The sequence below is a fragment of the Lynx canadensis genome, chromosome C1, assembly GCF_007474595.2.
Source record: "Lynx canadensis isolate LIC74 chromosome C1, mLynCan4.pri.v2, whole genome shotgun sequence".
NCBI classification, from domain to species: domain Eukaryota; kingdom Metazoa; phylum Chordata; class Mammalia; order Carnivora; family Felidae; genus Lynx; species Lynx canadensis.
Window position 1 is genome coordinate 34777475 of NC_044310.1, and position 20537 is coordinate 34798011.

The following is a 20537-nucleotide window of genomic DNA, read 5'->3' on the forward strand; positions in this document are numbered from 1 at the left end:
ACACCTCTAAAGTTTCCGGTGTGGGCACACCTGAGTGGATGGTAGTATCCCCTTACAAACTGAGCACCCAGGAGAAAAGCGGCTGCTTGCGGGATGTTGAGTTCCACGTTGGCTGTGTGGGTGTGAGGTACCCGTGAAAGCTCCAGGGGCTGTCCAGCAGACAGCAGAAATGGGAATACTCTAACAACGGGACTACAGAAAGGCTAGGGGTTGGGGCGGGACAATTTGGGACATTCGGTGGGACCGCCCAGAGACGACCCGGAATCCAAACGCCTCCTCCCCAGCAAAGCGCCAGCAGCAGGGCCGGGGTCCGGGCTGAGGCTCTGGGACTGAAGGAGCTCCGCGCGGGCAGGGCGCGTGGAGCGGGGTGGGAGGACCCGGCAGTGTCTAAAACTGGGGCTGGTAGGCTTTGGGTACGGTGGGAGGGACCCCAGAGCGGCCCCAGCCGGTTACTACCGGAGTAAGAGCAGCTGTTTCCTGGTCCTGGTCCGGCCGCCCCCCCCCCCCCATCGTGAACTTTCACCCCGGCGCGCGACGGCAGCGGGTCACGTGATCAGGGCCAACATGGCCGCCGCCGCCGGTGGGAGCTGAGGTGCCGCCGCCGCCGGGCAGCCGGGGGGAATCCGCCCGCATCGCCGCCCTCGCCGGCCGGGCGGCCGCAGGGCCCGGAGCGCCGGAGACCGGGGTTGGGGCGGCACCGTGCGGCGGCCACGGGGTCCCGTTAGAGCATCCCCCGGCGGCTATGCCGAGGGCCCGGAACGGCCGGCGGAGCAGGGGGGCCGGCGGGAGGGAGGAAGTAGGTTTGTTTACGGGCTGTTTGGGGCGGGGCAGCCCGGGACCGGGGTCCAGTGCTGGGGCGGGGGTCAGGGCTCCAGGCCGCGCCTGACGCTCTCTTTTCTTGCTTCTGCCCGGGATCTTCTCCCAGACCTTCCTGCGAGTGCGAGCCAACCGGCAGACCCGACTGAATGGTGAGTCTTGCCCGGCCCCTCCCTCCGCCCCACCCCCGGCCTCCTCCCTCCCTCACTGCCTGAAGCTCCGGGCTTGCCTGGGTCTCTTCGACTTTGGGGCCATTTGGCTTCGTCGCAGTCACAGCGCCTGAGAATGTGCTAACCAAGGTGGCCGCCCTCAGTTTCCCCGTCTGTCTAATGGAGGTTATGGTTCCAGCTCTTGCCCACGCCTCTCTGAAGGCCTTCAAGAACCCTGGCGGGCAATAAGTACCAGAGAATGAGGAACAAGCTACACAATTCCACTCGGGAGCTCAGCTTTGAATTTGCAAACTGCTGGGACCTCACTGTACAAGCCGGCAGGGCGCTGAGAATGTTTTTCTTCCAGTTTTTAATCAGTGCCCAGTAGTGTGAATACAGCCTCTCTGCTGAGACTTGACAATGCAGTGAGATCTGGAGTTCCCACGGCAACAGGAACTAACTCATCCCAGGGCTCTTTGAGTTATCAGTCGGCCCACATTTCACAAAGGTGATCAGCGTGGGCTCGACAGCTCTTAGAGGCCTTCTCTGAAAGCACGTCGTGTATGCACTACCTGGCGCCCCCCCTTTTGGATTCAAACCTCTGGAGCATTGCTGTTTGCTGAACACAATTGGATGATCCTAGCTTTTTGTGCTGACATGGGTGTGGTATATCTGGGTGTTAGCTGTAAGGGGCTTTAGGGTCTCTGGCCAGCTCCTGCCACTTGGTTTCTGCTCCCTGGCTGAACTCCAATCTGGGAACGGGAAAGCATTCATTATGGGCTGACCCCATGTTAAGCATCACTATCACAACACTTCTGACAGGAAAGTGGTAACACATTTTGTAGATAAGGAAACTGAGGCTGGGAGAGGGGAAGGTGATTTGTTTAAAAACACACAGCTGGGATGTAACTGAACCATGATTTAAACTGAAGTTTACCTTCAAAGCTTGTGCTTCTGTGACCGTGCCGTGTTACCTCCTTAAGCAAATACAGACCTTTCCCTACCTACATTTTAGTAAGCTTAGTTCAGGATTTAGAAGGTGAATGGTGAGTTCCTTCATCAGCAAGGCAATGCCTTGAGAATTTTCAGGTGTTGTCTAACCCCAACAGGGTGCTTTCCTGGGATTACAAGGGATCTTCTGTCCTGGGTGGCTTGGGCAAGAACAGTGTCCAGTATCACGCTCTCCTTGGCAATTCTGTAAGATTCATTTCTTTATTCAGTCATCAGTGTCTATGATAGGCCCTTTGTATTGGCACACTGCTCAATACATGCTTCAAGAACCACCAGGGCCCCTTGCCTTTCTGATACCTAGAATTCCTTCTCCATCCCAGCCATGGCTGTAGGGTGCCAAGGTCACTCGAGTCTGAAATTCCAAGCGTTAGGACAGTCAGGGTGAGGGGATCTAGATCTTTGTCCACAAAATCAAGGACGACTCTGGAACATAGTCACCTCTCCTGGGTAAGAGCACAGGAAGTTGAAGATAAGGGCCAGGCTACTGACCAAGATGTCTCAAACTTCATGCCAACCCTGGTGGGATGATGGCTTTCCTGTTGGTTTAGGTCTTTCTAGAGTTACTCGTTTGGAGTTGGAATAGCTCCCTGCCTCAGACTCTCAATAGGCAAGAGCTAGGTCCCCAAGTGCATGTTCTTGCTGCCCTGGCACACTCACGGATCAGTCTTTGTTGCTGCTATCAGTCAGTGGGGAGATTCTTAGGACAGGAGAGCATTCTGACCTATGGAGTCAGGCCTGATTTCTTATCCTGCCTTTGCCACTTTTTAGCTACTTGGACAAGTATCTAGTTCTCGCTGAGCCTTGAGTTTCTTCTGTTAAAATGGATAATACAGCCTTGCTTCAGGTTGAATGTAGAATTAAATGAGCTACTTTGTGGAAGATATTTGATGCTGAGCCTGATACACAGCTGAAGCTCTAAATTGTAACATCACCTTCCACCTGTGTCCCCCCCTACCTAAACTGCATTCATGAGTTTCCCACCAGGATCAATATCCATGAGAAAGTTTTTCCTGGCCCTGCAATGGGGAACATTTTTCTCCCCGATTGTCTTGCCACTCCAATCACTCTGGTCTCAGAGTGGCTAGCTCTACTTCTGCTATTGCAGGGGGAGGGGGGCAGTCCCTTGTTTTGACCCCTTCCTGCTTCAGTGACAGGAGGGCTGCAGAGAGGGATTAGTGAGCTAATTAGAAATGATTGCATCTCTCAGCATTAATTAGCAGTGCTGTGGGCTTGCAGTGTGCACTTTGGAATTGAGCCCCCTGCGGGACAGCGTGGCAAGCAGCTGTCTGCCTCAGGGGCCTGCCAGCCCCCTGCACTGATTAGAAATGATAGAACAGGTTTGGGTAGGCACAGTAAAGGCTGCCCTCTCAAAGTACTGTGGGCTCTCTGATTCAGATCCTCTATACCTGTATGACTAGGCCTCAGTCTCCTCTTCTGTAAAATGGGACCAGTGGAGTGCTTATTTCAGCAGCACATATACTAAAATTGGAATGATACAGAGAAGATTAGTATGACTCCTGCACAAAGATGATATGCAAATTCATAAAGCATCCTCTCTCTCTCTATATATATAATATATATATATATATATATATTTTTTTTTTTTTTAATGGTATCTGGACATGAGAGAAAATCTTCCTGAGGGATTCTAGGTAGGAAACTAAGGGCTGTACCTCAGGGCCCTTGGCCCTGGAACAAAAAAAAGGGTGATGAGTGAACAGCAGGCCAAATCAGGCCCCTGGAGGGACCTTGGGTTCTAGCCAAGAGAAGTTCTTTAAGAGAGCCCATGGTCTTGGGTTTCTGGGCAGATATCTAGCAACTTGGAATGTCTTTGCTCACTGGACTTACTGAAGGCTGCAGGTAGGGAAGTATGGATTGAACCTGAGCCAGCTGTGGCCAGAGTGGACACTTCACTGGCCTACCACCAGCCTCCTCCCCAGGTGCTCTTGGCAAGGCTCGGTCCCCAAAGGAGCAGAAGGCGCTACATAATGAGGGCCAGATCAGGCACTGAACAAAAGGGCTAATGGCTGGCAAGGGGTCAGGATGTGTCAGCTCCACTGGGACCAGGGGAGCTACAGTGACCGTTCGCCTGTTCTGTGCTTTGTTTTCGGTTTCTCCATGCAGCTCGGATTGGGAAAATGAAACGGAGGAAGCAAGATGAAGGGCAGGTATGTCCCCTGTGCAACCGCCCCCTGGCAGGATCGGAGCAGGAGATGAGTAGGCATGTGGAGCATTGCCTTTCTAAGGTAGAGGGGCCATCACTACCTACCTCTTCACCCCTTCCTCCCTCCCTTCCCCTACACTAGCTGCTGACTACCCCCAGATTTATGGGCTGTGTTGGGGTCTCCATGTGGTCTCAGCAGCTTTTTCCTCTCTGTTCTTTGCCCTCTTCCTTTGCTTTCACTCTTCCGCTCCTCCCCTGGGGCTCCAATGGAAAATAATTGGGAAGAGGCCCAGGTCTTCGACCTCCAGATTGGTTTATGTGAAAGGGACCCTAGATCTGGAGGCCCATCTGGCTCACCAAAGCTGGAGGTTAGGGCTATGCCCTCCTCGTAGACCCTGGGGAGCAGGTAGTGGTGGCCTGGGACCCACATGATCCTACTCTGCTCTTCACAGAGGGAAGGCTCCTGTGTGGCCGAGGACGATGCTGTGGACATCGAGCACGAGAATAGCAACCGCTTTGAGGAATATGAGTGGTGTGGGCAGAAGCGGATACGGGCCACCACTCTCCTGGAAGGTGGTTTCCGAGGTACAAGCATCTGACACATAAGCAGTGGCATTCTGGTGGCCAGGCCTCTGCTGGGTATCCATCTGTTGGGAGCCAAGAGGCCAGGGTTGGTGGCTGGTCATCCGTTCCACCACGTGGGAACTGCTGCTGGCGGGGCTCCTTTGTGACCGTGCTGCCTGCCTGTGATGTGCATATTAAAATGGATGTATTTGGGTGGGGAAATGGAATTGTGAGGCTGCAAGCTAGGAATGACGAGGGGGGCTCTCAGCCTCGGGTGATGCATTGAAGGTGACAGCCAAGCCGCGTTAGCACCTGCATAAAATATTAAAGGGACGGTTATGCATTTATCACTCCATCCCTCTTAAGGCTGATAAATGAGAATCCAGCAACCTGCTGTACACCTCCAGCACTGGGGGCCCTCAGGGCTTCCAGGCAAACACATTGGATTTTCCTCCTCCTCCTCAACCCCACGTCAGGGAAATCAGTTACAGAGGAGAGAGTGAGTTATGGCAAAATTTGACCTCCCCTGAGCTTCATTGGTGAATCTAATTTTAGCTCTGATCCCATCCCTTCTCCCTGGGTGCCCTCTGCCCTGAAGCAAGAGGGGCCTGGGCCCAGCTGCTCCTTGCTTCCCTTGGGCTCCCCAGTTGCTGCAGAGGGGTCTACAGGGCTTTGCACAGCTCCATTACCCTCCCAGCTCCTTGGAGGGATATGACTTCGCTCAGTGGAAGTCTCCCACCCCTCACCAGGTCAAACAGTACACAGGTTGGATGCCCAGGGTCGTGTCCTCTTGTCAGACTCCTCTGCTTTGGGCAGGAGGAAAGGGAAGCAGTTTGCCTCCTGGCCTCCGGCTCTCTGTGCACAAGCACAGCTGGCTCTGCACCTTACAATCATTAAGTGAACCAATCTGCTTCCCATCTGCCTCCAATTCTCTGGGCAACACCCTTGGGAGTCCTGGTGTGTTTGGTCCCTGGGGAATCACAGCAGCTGGGAAGAGGGTGTCTGACTTATGGGGGCTTTGTTGCATGGGCTGGTTTTGAGGAGTGGTCTCCATAGTGCCGTGCAGTGCAGACTGGATACGTGAAGGGGCGGCAAGCCCAGGTGGGGCATTATGCTTCTGGGTCTCTCTCATTCTCCAAGCGTTTGGGGCAAGCCAGAGTGTAAATCAGGAAGGTAAATCAGCCCAAACCATTGCCCGAGCCTGAGTGGAGAGTTCATTTGCCACTTCGCTGTTGTCCTGTCCCAGAGTTTTAGAGTGCCTGAGGCCCTGAGAAGATGAGCAGCAAAGACCAGGATCCTGGGAATGGTACACGCAGGTGTCTGGTGACAGCCCATGCAGGGTCAGTTGCAGGATGCTGCTCTGGGTTCGCTCTGTTGGCAGCTGGAAATACTCACGCCTTCTATTACTGTGGCAACTTCTTAGGTTTCTTGGCACAGATCTGGACCTGATGGTTTCTGGGCACCAGACAAGGCTTACGGGGGATAAAGCTGCATAAGGCCTGCTGATTTGACAGTATTTCCCCGCGCTGGGATGCACTTGCAGAGCCGGTGTGCGGTGCTCTTAGGCCCTGGGCGGGTGTCAGTTTTCCCTGAGTGTTTACACTATGAGGTTGTTCCTTTCAAGAATTCCTGAGGGGAGTTCAAAGGGGGCTTTTCTTTGAGCGATTTGGAGAGCGAGAATGAGAGTGAGGCTTGAAGAGGGAGCAGGGCCGGAGGTGCCTTTATCTGCAGAGAATGGTTCCAGCTTGCCTGATAGAAGCCGCTGCTGCCTCTTAAACAGCTTAGTGCAGTCAAAAGACAGGCAGACTTGAAAGGCTGTTTTACAGCAAGATCAGCGGGGGCCACGAGGCAGAGAGCGGGGCACAGCGGAGCAGAGGAGGCTGAGGCTCCTCAGTGGGGGGGGCATCAAAGGAGGCCCTGGTTGATCCCGACTGCCTCTGCCCCCTGAAACCCTGTCTGCAGAAACTGGCCATCTGTCAGTCTACACTCCCTGGCCAGGACTGGTAGGCCCCAACTCTTGGGGGGTTGGGTGTGGCCCCGCCAGGCGGGCTGGTGTCAGTGTGGTGCATTGATCGCCCGCCGGGCGGGCCGGGCCGCAAGCCGGGCAGCGCGTGCTTAATGTGATTGAAAGGCAGTTAAAATGGCGGTGACCTTTTCAGGAGGAATTAGATTGCCTGCCAAGACCGGTTAGAGGGAGTGATAACGCCGGCTGAAGAAGCTGCCCAGCCGACTTCAGAGAGAGGGAGCAGAGGCAGGATGAGCGGGCGAGCAGTGAGGCCCATTTAAGCTGCGCTGTGCGTGCTGACAGAACAGAGATTGCTGTCCTTGTTAGATATGAAAGAATTGAAGAATTGCAGATAAGTTCCTGTATCCGATCATCCCCTATTCCTTCCCCCAGACCAGGGCCCCTTCGTCATCCTCAGCAAAGCTTCCCACCAGGCCCACTGGGAACTGGTTTGATGGAGCAGATCTGTTACCTTGAACATAATCTGCTGTGGAGCCAGTGAACAAGCGAGAGTTTTGGTGGAGACACTTGACTGAGGGGAACGGGCCTTGCAGTTGGACCTATGGCTATTGAGGGCAAGACCGGATAGCTCAGGCCCAGGAGTGTTTGGCATTGGGACTTTAGAACAAAATGAAGGACCAGACAGAACAGGTAAGCACCAAGATAGGTCCAGCTGGACATAGATCTTTAAGAGGCTAAAGAAAATAAAGACTTCAAGAGAGTAGGTTGGAAGACCTAAAACTTTCAGTGTCTAGGAAATACTGTGGCCTTCTTAGTTCTCAGAAATTCTGGACTGTGTGCCTAAGCTGTTGGACCTCTCAGTACCTTAGGTTTGCTAACCTGCTACTGCTGTTTCCTCCCACCCAGCATTATAGTTGCATAGAGGGTGGCACAGGGCCTAGTGCTTCACCAACATTCCCCTGAGAGAGTTCAGCAGCTAGGAGTAAAAGATACTCTTCTGGGGCACCATGCCAGCCCTGAGCAGAGCAAGAAGCCTCTGGGCTAGAGTAGCAGGCCCCAGGGAAAACCTAATTATACAGCCCTTGAGGACAAACGTACTCCAATCTGTAGTCAAGAAGGTATGTGACAGACGAACCACACCTTTCCTTATTTTCTATCTCCAGTCCTGGGTCCTAGAGAAGAGACTCATGTTGAGCTTTGATCCCTCCCCTGGATTGGTTGCCAGTGAAAGTTCACCCAGCTGGATTTGGGGAGCCTGGAGCCCATCATATCTGGAGTGGACAGGCTGGAGAGAGGACATAGGAATGGTTGATTTCAGATAAGGTGACAGTGATGTGGCAGGCACAAGAGTGGCAAGATGGAAAAATTTCCCAGGAGGCTGCACAGGAAATAGAAGGTGCTGCAGCTGTCTCTCTGAGCCCTGGCAGGGAAACACATTACTAGAATCCAGCACTGAGCCCCTTTGAAGCAAACAGGTGGAGGGGAGGGAGACTATGGGGACTAAGAGAACTGCTCTTCAGGCCTCTGCCCTGCCCAGATCGTAGCCTTGGGACTACATCTTTCTCAGGTTCCTGTCTTGGATTTAGGCTGCTTCCAAGTAGTCTGGGATGAGATCTCATGGAGAGGACAGGCAGGGTAGCTGTGGCACAGATTTTTTAACTGGCTGTTGCTTGCTAAAACTTCACGAGATTCTGAGTCAGGGAATGAGAGGTTTTGTGAGTCCAAGGGCACAGAGAAGTAGGCCTTCCCCTAGCCCCTGCTCCCTTTGGCATGTTAGTTCCCAGAAAGTGGGAGCCCCAGCTGCTAAAAATGTTCCCCATTGCAGCCGTGCTGCCTTGTCTGGTCAGTGACAGGTGTTGGAACAGCCGACTGCTGGAGGCAGTCTTGATATGGAGAGGGTTAGGGCTGCTGCCTTCCAGCTCCCTACCACCTTTAGTTATAACTGTCGCCTGGTGGGAGGGGAGAGAAGAGGTGGCAAAGAGCAGGGCACCTCTGTCCCCTGTGGCAACTGACGGGGATTTAATCGCCTTTTGGAACACAATTGTTAAGCTGGGACAGAGGGAGTGCAAGCAGAAGGAGCAAGTATCAATGGTTTTAAACGGCGTCTGTCTCTCTGCGTCTCTCCTGACGTGAGGCAGTGAAACGCGTTATTGAGGAGGCCCGGAAAGTGGCTAAGTGCGTTTGACACACGCCAACTCCCTGCCTCCACACTGGATAATTGCATTGTCAACTGTTCAGCGAGGTGGCAGGTGACACTGCAGGCCGATTGATTGTCCCGCATCGCAGCTCCCCAGACTGTCAGCTCCCCAATCGATGGCGTTTACACAAGACACCGTAACTGCATCTGTAACTAATTCCAGTGTAAAACTCTCCGGAAGCTGCTGCCCCTGTCTCCTTCCCACACACACAACCCCCCCGCCCCCGCCACAAGAGCACAGCCTCTGGAGGGCCCCAAGACTTTCCTTTCTCCCTGGGCTCTGGTTTTGTTAGGAGCAGCAGGTGAGGAAATTGATGGCTCCTTTTTTTTGTGGTTTCAGGTTCCAGGACGTTAGTGCCCCCAGTAAACGGGCATCTCCAGTTTCTCAGTCGATCACCTAATCAATTGATTAAATTAACACTGATTTTTTTTTTTTCTTCTCCTCAATGAGCCAGGAAGAAATGAGTTTATGGGAGAGGGGTCATTTTTATAAAATTTAGACTTGCTTATCATTTCTGTACCGAATCCTCTTTTTCTCTGTTGCTAAGTATTCATTTGCAGGGAAGGGATTTTTTTCACACTGCCCACCCTCCCAGAACCCACTCTGCTGAGTGTCATTGACCATCAGGCTCAGTTTGCTTATAGACAGCAGCCCAACACATTGTGCTACTTTAGGTGGGGCTGAGCCATAGCAAGGGGCCTCCCCTGCTGATTAAAGGGTACTCCAGGTCATCTTGGAGGTCCAGGGAGCTGAGTCTCTTCCCTGGATAGCAGCAGCAGGAGTGGCAGCTTGCTTGTTATCCCCAGAGCTATACAGAACAGGAGCCAGAGGCTTGGAAAGGAGCTCTGTGTGCCATCTTGCCTCTGAGTACTGGCTTGGGATGTGCCAGCAGCTGAGAACATAAAATGACTGTGGAGCTTTCCTCTCAAACCAGGGAAGGGGGGGGCAAGCTGGTGGGGGCGCTGTCTGCGTAAAATGGCTTTATGGCTGTTTCTTTTTATTATGATTCTGCCAGAAGTCAGCAAGTGACATTTCATTAAGAAAATAAAGTTTAATGTGCTGGGAAGGAGGTTGGAGCAGGCTGGGGCAGCATAAGAGGGAAATTGGCAGTGGCAGCCCGTTCTGAACACCTGTGGGGGTAGGAAGAAGTTCCCAACATCTGTCTCCACTGCAGGATGGGGTCAGGGTCAGAATGAACTGCTCAGACCAGAGAAAGGCCTTTTCCTTGGCAGATAAGATGTGCCATGCTCTCTGTCCTGCCTGGCTGGTCAGACGAGCAGGAGGTTACCACCCAGCTGGGGGAAGCTGATAGGGAAGGTTGTATCCTGAGTGGCTTCACACCTCAGCCTCCTTTCTGACGCAGGGCTCTCAGCACTTAGTAGAACAGTATCATCAGTGGTTAGTCATTTCTGCTGAGGTGTCTTGTATAGCACCTGCTCTGGGCCTGGCCAGCTCTGCTGGATGGTGCTGAGATCACAGTAGTGAGTCAGACCTGGGCTTTCAGTCGGTGAGGGACCATGACAATACATGTAATGACTTTGGAGTTCCATAGGAGTCCATGTGGACACCAAGGAAAGGACACCTATCTGTATAGAAATACCTGGGGAAGTCTCCACACTGAGCACCTTGAGGGTGGGGATCACATCTTGAAATTCTTTGTCTCCAATGCCAACCCAGGCAGAGGATGAGCTCAGTAAAGGCTGAAAGAATATTCCTGAGGTGAGTTCATTGCGGAAGTATTTCTGGAGCAGCTATGCATATAGGCACTGTGAGTTCCTAGCAGGAAGCGTGGTTGAGCTAGGTCAGACTTGCAGAACAAGCAAGCATTTGTTTTGTAGACCAGGAGGGAGAAGAGGTAATAAGATGTACAAAAGCACAGGAACACGAGCAAACACGTAGGGTTGGGGAAAGCACAGTAACTATGGTCTGCTGGAGTATGAGTCCTGTTCTAGGCCTGTCAGAGGAGAGGACTTCAGGCCATAGGGCTACTTTCTGTGTTGAGAAACTGGGACCTTTCCTGGCATCTTTGGGGTACCCTGTTTTATCAGCTTTGCCATGGATTCTTTGCTTTCCTTTTTGTCCACTTACCAGGCAGGGCTGGGCAGGGCCAGGCTGAGGCAAAGATGGGAGGCTGACTGCTGAGCTGCATGTACGTGGGGGCGGGGGCGTTGGCAGGGTTCGGGGGCACAGGCTGTAAGTGAACCTGATAGCTACATTCTGATTGATGGCAGAGTTTGTCTCCCAAACTGTCAGAGGGTTTATAGAGGTGCCACTCACCCACAAGGAGGGAATTGCTTGTCAGGACACCTGGCTGTGAACAGGAGACAGAGCTGTAACTTGGTGTTTTCTCAGCTTAATGGCCCTGCTGCTGACCTGCCTGCTGCCTCGAGTTTGTTGATGCCTCCGTGTAGAGGGGGAAATGAGGATTGTCGGGGAGGGGTGGAGCCTAGGCAGTGCCTAGCTTCTCTCTTTCCCTTGTGCTGTTTGCCTTTGGGATGGATGGAGCCTTTGTGAGACCAGAGACCAGAGGTGTAGATGGGAGAAGAAAGATCAGGAAGAAAATGCTTTGGAAATGGACTTGAAAGATGGAGAACGTTCCACATGGAGTGAATAGCATAAGCTAAAGTCTCAAGAACAGGATATACAGGGTTTTCTGAAGAGCAGTAAATAGCCTGTCTGTAGGCATCTGGCTTATGGAGTAAAATGAGAAAAAGAGCAAAGGTGGAGAAGTAGGTGCATCCACATCTTGACGGATCTGGCTGAGAAGATTTTGTATGCAGTGGGAAGCCATAGCTGGTTTTGGAGCTGGGAAAGGAATGGTCAGAGCCATATGGTAAACAGGATAAAGGAATAGACAAGAGGCTAGAGGACCCGTTATAAGATTGTCATCCTGATGAGAGTGGAAAGAATGGATAAGAAGAAATTTATGAGATTATCAGACAGAACCCTGAGATGCTTCCTCATCTCTTTGATGATTTCCTTGCTGCTTCTACTTGCCACAGATTCCATCGTTTTCATCTCTCTCTGTCCTGGCATGGTTGCTATGCTGGCCAATAGGGTATGGTCTCAGTCCACTGAGAGGAGTCAGAGGCAGGGAGGGAGAAGCAATCGGCTTTGTGGCCCCTGACCATCAGGAAGGGTGGTCCTGGGTGTCAGAGCACATAGCAGGTAAGGGGGCCTAATGTGACTTCAGCAGCTCTCCCCCTCCCCATTGGCCAGGGGTCTACCAGTGGCTAGGCCAAGCACACCTTGGTAGGGACAGCCACCTGCCTGGCCAACGGCCCTGTGTCCACCCAGCCTGCTTGTCTTCATGGATTGCTTTCAGAAGCAGGTGTGCGTGCCTTCCTCCCTCGTCTGTCCCTTCCTAATCCCTTTATAACTGCACTTGTCCAGGAATCTGGGCTGAGTGAGGTGGAGATGAATAATTAATGTCAGGCGCTTCAGACACCAAATATTTGAACAGCTGCCTGGTGTTTTTGCTGGCAAGGACCTGGCGGCCAAAATCAGGACATTGGCTGGGGGTCTTGCTGTGTGCCTCTGACTGGCCCTAGCCAGTTTGCTCTTCCCTCTGATGGACTGTCAGGCTGGACCATGGGACACAGGGGGATGCCCAGGTCCTGGTTGGGGATAGCCTTGTAGACCTGAATTTCTGTGTCTTCTTCCTGCTCTTCCTAGACCTAGAAGACAGGTGGGCAGCAGGGCTAGCTTGGGTGTCTCCTGAGGACCTAACATAGTGTATGAATGGTCTAGTTTATGAGCAGAGACCACTAGGAGCAGCAGGAAGTGGCAGAGAAGGATGAGGTACACAGAGTGAAAGGGATTGGAATGTCAGAGCCACGAGTACCTAAGTAATTGGCTTTCTATGCTCCAGGCCCAAATTTCTGAGCCTTACCTGGCCCAAAACCTGACCCCTACCTAGGGAGAACAGAAAGGGCACTCTTGGCCTAGTCTTGCTGGCCCCTGGCCCTCCTCACGTCCTGCTTCCCACAGGCTCTGGCTTCGTCATGTGCAGCGGCAAGGAGAATCCGGACAGTGATGCTGACCTGGATGTGGATGGGGATGACACTCTGGAGTATGGGAAGCCACAGTATCCTTGGGGCACTGTGGGACAAGGTGGGGCTGGTGGGACAGGTCAAACGGAATTTAAAAAGTAGCCAGCACCTCTGGTACTTGCCCATACTATCCACCCCCCCCCCTTTGGGGTCAGTGTCTGAGCTTTAACTAGGATTCAACCTTCATGGCCTACTGTAAACTAGGATCTGTTGTCCTTGACCACCATGCCAGATACACAGAAGCTGACGTCATCCCCTGCACAGGCGAGGAGCCTGGTGAAGCCAAGGAGAGAGAGGCACTCCGGGGTGCAGTCCTAAAGCAAGTGTGGGCACAGGCTTGGGTGGGTGGGATAGAGGGGTGGGAAGTCCTGAGGCAGGGGTCAGCCTAGTACCCACTCTCAGGGCTCCCCCACCTGCCTTTAGAGCTCACTTTGTTCTTTTCTTCTCCTTTCCCTAGTGGCGGCCCTCCCAGCACACGCATCACGCCCGAGTTCTCTAAATGGGCCAGTGACGGTAAGTCCTGACCCACCACAGGAGTAATTAATGGGTAGAGGAGACCTCTTTGGGTGGTGGTGACTGACTCAAGCCCAGCCCCTCACCTGTGCTGCCCAGTCTGGCCAGAGTATGAGTTGCCCCTCTGTCCCAGCAGAGATGCCATCTACCAGCAACGGTGAGAGCAGCAAGCAGGAAGCCATGCAGAAGACCTGCAAGAATAGTGACATCGAGAAGTGAGTGTCTGGCCAGGAGGGGGGCCTCTGGAATGGCAGTTCAGAGGGAGGGGGGAGAGAGGGGCTCTTTGCTAGCAGGAAGGCCTGCTGCTAGGGCTCCTGGCCTCCAGAACGTGACTTAATCCTGCAGCCCTGGGCACACGACGGGCATTGGGGCCCAGCTGGTGCTAAGCATGACTCTGTGAATTGATCACTGGGCCACGGCCCTGGGAGTCTTGGCGGAGGGAGGAGTAGTCCGCCTGCCTGCCTGCCCGCTGCGGCGGCCTCCGCCCGGGAATGTGATGTATGGCCGCCCAGCCCAGCCGGCACACTTGATTCATCTCCAGTTTCTGTTTCTTAATCGGGAGCTAAATTGGTTTCATTTTTCTTGTCCCGGGTGGCGCTTGCAGTGGGTTTTAGGCAGGAGCATTGGGTCTCATCACTTCTGGTAGGAATTTTTGGCCTGGGTTCTCTGGCAGGGGAAAAGGGGATCTGTTAGCACTTCACATGGGGCTGGGAAGCCCCTGGCCTGGATCCCCAGGAGCCACAAGCAAATCAGTTGGGCATCTTACTGTCTTTCCAGAAGCCCATGCAAGGCCAGTTCTGGCCCCAAGAGGTGGTATTGTCCAGCTCTGGCTGCCTGGAGTTGCTGCTGTTGGCCATTGCTTAACTCCCCGCACCCCACCCCTCTCTCTGCTGGAGGCTAGGTTGCCTGGGGTTAAAAGGCAGCCTCTTCATTCCAGGGCCAGTGTTCCATCTTGCCTCCTGCCAGGAGAGTGGATTGCAGGCCGGTGCAGGGCTGGGTCGGTGGCCCAGGGTCACCTCCCATTTGTTTCCCTCCATTTTGTGTTGTCATAAATTCATTCCAGCCCGTTGTGGTTGATCAGTTTATCTCGGCCGGGGCCGCGAGTGCTGCTGGCATGATGTATGGGCCGCGGCTCGGGGCCCGGCTGCCCATGAATCACCGCAGCTGCTCCGTGTCAGTGCTGGAGCGGGCCGCACGGGTTCGGCGCAACCAGCATAGGGGGGCCGGGGGGGGGGGAGGAATGACGTATGGATGTTTATTTAATAATTCTCTCCTACTCCAGCTGAGCGGGGCGGGCGGGGCCATAAGGGGCGCCCACCCTCGTCTGGAGGGGCTGCTCATAAATCAGAAAGACAAGATCATTAATCAGGGATGGCGCCTGAGGGGGAGGTGGGGGCCAGAGCTAGTGGCCATCCATGAAGGTACTACCCACCCAAGGCTGGAGAAAGTTGAGACTTCTGTCCCACCTGTGTGAGCACAGGAACCAGTAGGCAGGGTTCTCTGGGATGCATCATAGACACTCAGTCATATGCAGAGATCTCCACTGGGTCTGGATCTGCCCAGATTGGGACCCTTCAGTCCCTATGGCTTCTCTCTTCCTCGTATACAACATAGGTTCCTGTCCTAGATCTTATTCACCACCTAGGGGAAGCAGGAAGGTAGGATGCCATAGTTTCTTCCAGGAAATTCTCCACTCCATGCCTTGGAGGGTCTCAGGAATAACTCAGAAGCAGCCTGGATCAGGAGCTAGAGAATTGGGTATTACACCAGAGCAGAGATTAGAGGTCAGGTGTATGCTGAGCACATCCACAATAAGGTGGGCTCTGGAGTTGGATGTGGCCTTGGAGCTTTTGGATATAAAGGGGGAGATGGCTTCATTCTCTCTTGGCCCCATCCTGTTTGCTTTCTATATCTAACTCCTCTGATTTGGGGTTTGAGAGTGCTCAGCTCTGGGGTAGCCCTGTGCCCCCAACTCCAGGCCTTTGTTTCCCTATTTTCAAAATAACTACATAGGACCAGGCAAATGCCCAGCATGGTCGTTGGGAAAGAGAGCACAGCTACCCATCCTTGTCTCCTTGTCAAGAATTTACCAGCAGATGGGGTGGCACATATGGCATTGGGCAAAATGCCAGGGGAAGAGCCAGCTGTGCTGGTGATAGTAAGGGTGGAGGGGGTGGTGAAGGCTTCCAGATCTGGAAAGCTGAATGGACACTTCCAGAGAATCAGCCAATGCCAGAGGAAATGGAGTCAAGCCCTTTGCAGCTTCCCTGGAGAGACGTAGGGCAGAGAGGGAGTCACAGACCTATGGATAATAGATCTAGGGCATCTCTGGTATAGGGACACAGCTATCGAGAAGTCATATTCTGTGTTTCTGCTAAGAAATTCGAATTCAAATTCTGTGTTTCTGCCCTAAGAGAGAAAGGTAAGAGATCAAAGTTTGTTGTTGCCCGTGGAATGTTACCCACCATCCTCCCTGTGCCCCCCAGTACCACTTATGCCCAGCAGGGAAAGACCACCTGTAAGCTTTCAGGCTTTCTGAACCGATGATCTGCTCCAAGCTAGCAGAACAGGTCACCCTAGGAGAACATCTCTGCCATACTGCACCACACTTACAATTCCCCCTCAGTCCGCTCTTTCTCCTGATTGAATACATCTTGTAGCCTCAGCTCTTCAGCTCTTACCCTGTCACAGCCCTCCTCCAACACCCCCAGCAACTTCCCATTGCCTGTGAGATAAACTTCACTTTCTGATTGTGCCTCTGAAGTCTTTTCTGATAGAATCTCCTTGCCCACTTTAGCATTGTCTACTTACCCACAGGTGAGCCTTAAACAGCCACGTGGGTCTCTTGGGCCTCTTAGCCTGTGTTCCTACTGGTCCGTAGACCTGGAGACCCAGCTCCTCTTGGGTATTTCCAGTGTTGTAATGTTAGTCATGTAGTTCTTGGTTGATCACAGCATCTGTCTTTGGGGTTTGAATCCCACCTCCCCCATTCTGTGTGAACCATAAGCAAGCTATTTAATGTTCCTTTGCTGCTTTAGTTTCTTCATATGTAAAATGGGAATATTCGAATCTCCTCATGGGGTTTTGTGAGGTGTAAATAAAATAATAATTTTCAATCCCTCAGTACAGGCCCTGGCATTTAGTAAGCACTTAATAAATGTTGGCTCTTTTATTTGCATTACCATCATTGTTATTCCCTAACGCCCATCTCTAGTAGCGTCTTCTCCAAGAAGCATTCTTCTCCCTCGGTGAGCTCCTCTGGGTTCTGTCCACTTGTTTTAGGAGGGGTAGGAGGGATCAGTCCTCAGGATAGTCCTAGCTATTCACTAGCTAGTTCAGTACTGCAGCCCAAAGAGTCTTCAAGAAGTTACAGGGGACCTTCATGGGCAGGACTTGAACAGCAGGCGAGGACTCTCAGGCCATCTGATGTGCCTGCCCAGGAAGAAACAACAAGGAGCCCTTGAGGTAGGCAGGCCTGTGGCCCAGGACTGGATTCTGTGGGACTCACGCAGTCCCCACATCTCTGACTGTTCCAGGAGTGAGACTGGCTTTTCGGTCAACAAACATTTACTCATACTCACGTGCCTGCCAGGGGGCTGATGTTCATAGTATTGGTGGCATGGGCAGCTTGCCCTTGGAAAACTACGCCTCGTACAGGAGACAAGGACGTTTGCAGTTGTGTTGCTGTGGTGGAGTCCGGTGCAGGGTGCTAGAGAGTACAGAAGAGCAGCCACCAGCAGTGGTGCTGTCAGGAGGGTTGGAAAAGGCTTCTGGTGAGTTCGGAGGTAGGGTGGCCCAGAGAAGGCAGAAAGTGCTGCAGGAAGCCAAGGGAGTGAAAAATGGTGGAGCGTGTGGAGAGGCTTTATAGTTTGGTGTGGATAGAGCATCAAGTGTGGCACAGTGCTGAAGGATGCAGGCTGGGGCTAGACCAAGGAGTCCCCGGTCTCAGTTTATGAGGAGTTTAGTAGAGCTTTATTCTGAGGGAAACATTGAGATGTTAGAAGTAGAAACAGTCAAATTTGCAAAATTCTAGGTGCTGGGAGAATGGAATGAGGAATCTGGAGGCAGAGGGGCCATTCAGGTCAGTGGAGGGATCGTAGGAGAAATCATGAGGGCCTGGACTAGTGGTAGCGGTGGAGAGACTACAGATGCTAGGAGCTAGATGACAGATTGCGGGCGCCGAGGGTGACTGGGAAGCAATGGTTTGAGAATGGTTCCTATGTATCTGGTTTGGGAATTGACCAGGATGGAGGTGGAAGAACAAGGAGGATGAGGAGTTCAATTCCAGAAGATGGAGTTTACAAATACAGGATATGGGCAGGTGGGGGGCGGGGATATCCGGGAGACATTTATATATGCAGTTCTAGAATTTAAGGGCGGTGTGGGCTGGAGGTTCAGATTAGAGATGTCAGCCTGCTGCCTGCCCAACCATGCTGTCCTCTTCACAGAATCACCGAAGATTCAGCTGTGACCACGTTTGAGGCCCTGAAGGCTCGGGTCAGGGAACTTGAACGGCAGCTATCCCGTGGGGACCGTTACAAATGCCTCATCTGTATGGTGAGAGAAAGGGAAGCTGGGATGCCTTTGGTCAGGCTTCAGTGCCCTCTGGGGGTTGGAAAGGGCCTCTGCACTGTGATCTGAGCTCTTTAGAGGGTAGACCAGCCTCAGAGTGACCCCCCCCTTCTCTGCCCACCTCCTCCCTAGGACTCATACTCGATGCCCCTAACGTCCATCCAGTGTTGGCATGTGCACTGCGAGGAGTGCTGGCTGCGGACCCTGGTGAGGTGGCATGGGGGTTGGGGAGTGGGTGGCTACTTCCGGTGCTACCCACATGTCCATGCTTATGCTTGAGCCTGCTTGAGGGGAGGGAGGTGCAAGGGCAGGGGAGAGCACGAGCATCAAACACAGCAGCGGGAAACCAGGATGTTCACCCCCCCCCCCAAACTCCCTCCATTCTTGTCTCCACCACCAGCTTTATTAAATTCTCTCCCTCCATGGGTTCACTGCCTGCTCTGCCCACCCCCAAGGCCCACTGTATCACACGTATTGGTGTGATCCCAGGTCAGGAGGAGGCTGGGTGTGGATAAGCAGGACTAGGGCCTCAGCCCCTCCCCCTGCCATTACTAAGCTCCTTCTGCTCCTGCCCCTGTTCTTCGCTCGGGAGCAGCCATTAAAATGTCGCCCGGAGACAGCAATAAAAGGCCCGGACGTGGGCTCTGTGTCCTGATCAAAGGCCGCATGTAATCTCGTTAGGGCCGAGGCAGCCACAGCTGGACCCAGCCTTGTTCTCATTACCGGGGCTCCCGCTGCGGGGCTGGCCAGGCGGTTTGATCCTGGCGTCCCCCCAACACAGGAGTATGCCTGCCTGCTTGCAGAGGCTGCCCATGCATCCCCAGCCTGGGCTGACAGGACCAAGGTGCCAGCATACAACTGGTGCAGGGGGACATGGCTGTGGGCCCAGGTGCTCTCATGAGCAAGTATGCAGCATAGTGTGCATAACCAGAGCCCTCCCTGTTCTCCCTGCAGGGTGCCAAGAAGCTCTGCCCTCAGTGCAACACCATCACAGCGCCTGGAGACCTGCGGAGAATCTACTTGTGAGCTAGCCACCCCCAGCAGGCCTTGCCTGGAGCAGCCCCACCTGCCCGCCTCTGTGACGTGACCCTCCCCCTTGTACATATTTGCACACAGGTTCCCCATGTACATACATGCGCACACACACGTGCACATTCGTGTGCGTGCACACACATACACACACACACACACACACACACACACACACACACACACGACTCTGGAGCCAGAGTGGAGGCTGAGACCCAGGCCTTGCCTGCTGGTTCCCACCAAAACTAAGGACCATACCTGTTTGGGGTTTTGTTCCCAAGGTGGGGCAAGGAGGTGGGAGTGAGGGGGAATAGTTGGGCAAGGCTCCTGAGATACAGCCCCCGGACTGACAGACGGACAGACAGACATGCAAACACCAGACTGAAGCACATGTAATATAGACTGTGTATGTTTACAATGTTGTGTATAAATGGGACAACCCCTCGCCCCCCACTCCACCCTCACCCCTTTGGTTGTATGATTTTCTTCTTTTTTTAAGAACACCTGGAAGCAGTGCCCCCTTCAGGGCTGGCTGGGGGCTCGGCCCATCCACCTCTCAGGGTGCCTGCCTCTCTCTCTCCCATGGTATCCCTTCCCTCTCCCACATGCTCGGTGTTCAGTGGTGTATATTTCTTCCCCCAGACATGGGGCACATGCCTCAAGGGACACGATCCTCTCCTTAGTCTTAGCTCCTGGGGCTCTTTATAAGGAGTTGGGGGAGAGGGGAGACACAGGAAATGGGAACCGAGCTGAAGCAGGGGCTGAGATTGGGGCTGGATGAGTATGCTCCTGGCTGCCCAGCCTTCTACCAAGAACCATTCCTGGGATTAGAACTGCTGTTCCCAGGGAAAGTGGTCTCCCCCGCCCCTCCCGTGGGCCCCACGGTGTGATGCTGTGTCTGTATATTCTATACAAAGGTACTTGTCCTTTCCCTTTGTAAACTACATTTGACATGGATTAAACCAATATAAACAGCTGCTGCCTGTGTGTATGTGTGCAGGAAGGGGTAGGTGATGGGGTGGTATGGACAGAGGCAGTTAAGGAGTTAATTCCTGGCAGCAGTGTGGGGAAGAAGACTTGGATGTCCCTGTGAAGCAGAAGCAGTGCAGGGTTGGTCCACTGGGGGTGGGGGGCCTGAAGCACTCCCATCAGGGGTGGGGGTGGAGCTGGGGACCTGGACTCCTGACTATTGATGGGTAGGGGCTCCAGGTTAATTCCTTATCGATGCAGAATCGTCAGCTCATTAATCACAGAAGGGGTCAGAGCTTGGGGGTACAGAGGGGATGCAAGCTCTATCCCCCAATCTAGAGCAGAAGCAGCTATAAGCTTGGGTAAAGACAAGCCTCAAGCCTCTATACCTTTCTAATGCCCAGAAATGAGCCAGGGACCAAATGGAACAAGCATCTTGGTCTCTGCGACCTTTTTTCTAGTGACCAACACCCCAGTATAGCTACTCCCTAGATTCTCAAATAGCTACCGTAGAAACCCCAGTTATCCAAGGTG

The 20537-nt window shown here is 53.3% G+C and overlaps 1 protein-coding gene and 1 non-coding gene across 6 annotated transcripts; both read left to right on the forward strand.

The window, feature by feature from the left end:
- The first annotated feature begins 586 nt into the window (after positions 1-586).
- LOC115520024 (E3 ubiquitin-protein ligase RNF220) lies at positions 587-20011 on the forward strand. Of its 5 annotated transcripts, none has more exons than XM_032594283.1 (11): positions 587-796; positions 926-968; positions 4101-4222; positions 4593-4725; positions 12859-12981; positions 13125-13239; positions 13378-13433; positions 13570-13648; positions 17882-17990; positions 18138-18212; positions 18960-20010. In XM_032594283.1, exons 1-11 carry the CDS (start codon positions 743-745, stop codon positions 19029-19031), a joined length of 981 nt encoding a protein of 326 aa, XP_032450174.1. In that variant the 5' UTR covers positions 587-742; the 3' UTR covers positions 19032-20010. The 5 variants fall into 5 exon arrangements, with proteins under 5 accessions (XP_032450174.1, XP_030179827.1, XP_032450175.1 ...); XM_030323967.1 differs by having other exon boundaries at positions 589-800; XM_032594284.1 differs by having other exon boundaries at positions 589-796; positions 4101-4144.
- Positions 3432-3538, forward strand: LOC115522532. The gene has a single exon (XR_003971437.1). It is a non-coding gene; the product is annotated as a U6 spliceosomal RNA (small nuclear RNA).
- Positions 20012-20537: the final 526 nt, after the last annotated feature.

What these genes read in the sequence shown, in the direction of transcription:
- LOC115520024 (XM_032594283.1), top strand. Translation starts at nt 743, where the DNA reads ATGCCGAGGGCCCGGAACGGCCGGCGGAGCAGGGGGGCCGGCGGGAGG. An exon ending in AAGAATAGTGACATCGAGAA is followed by an intron (nt 13,649 to 17,881) that starts GTGAGTGTCTGG and finishes TCCTCTTCACAG; the next exon opens with AATCACCGAAGATTCAGCTG. An exon ending in ACAAATGCCTCATCTGTATG is followed by an intron (nt 17,991 to 18,137) that starts GTGAGAGAAAGG and finishes CCTCCTCCCTAG; the next exon opens with GACTCATACTCGATGCCCCT.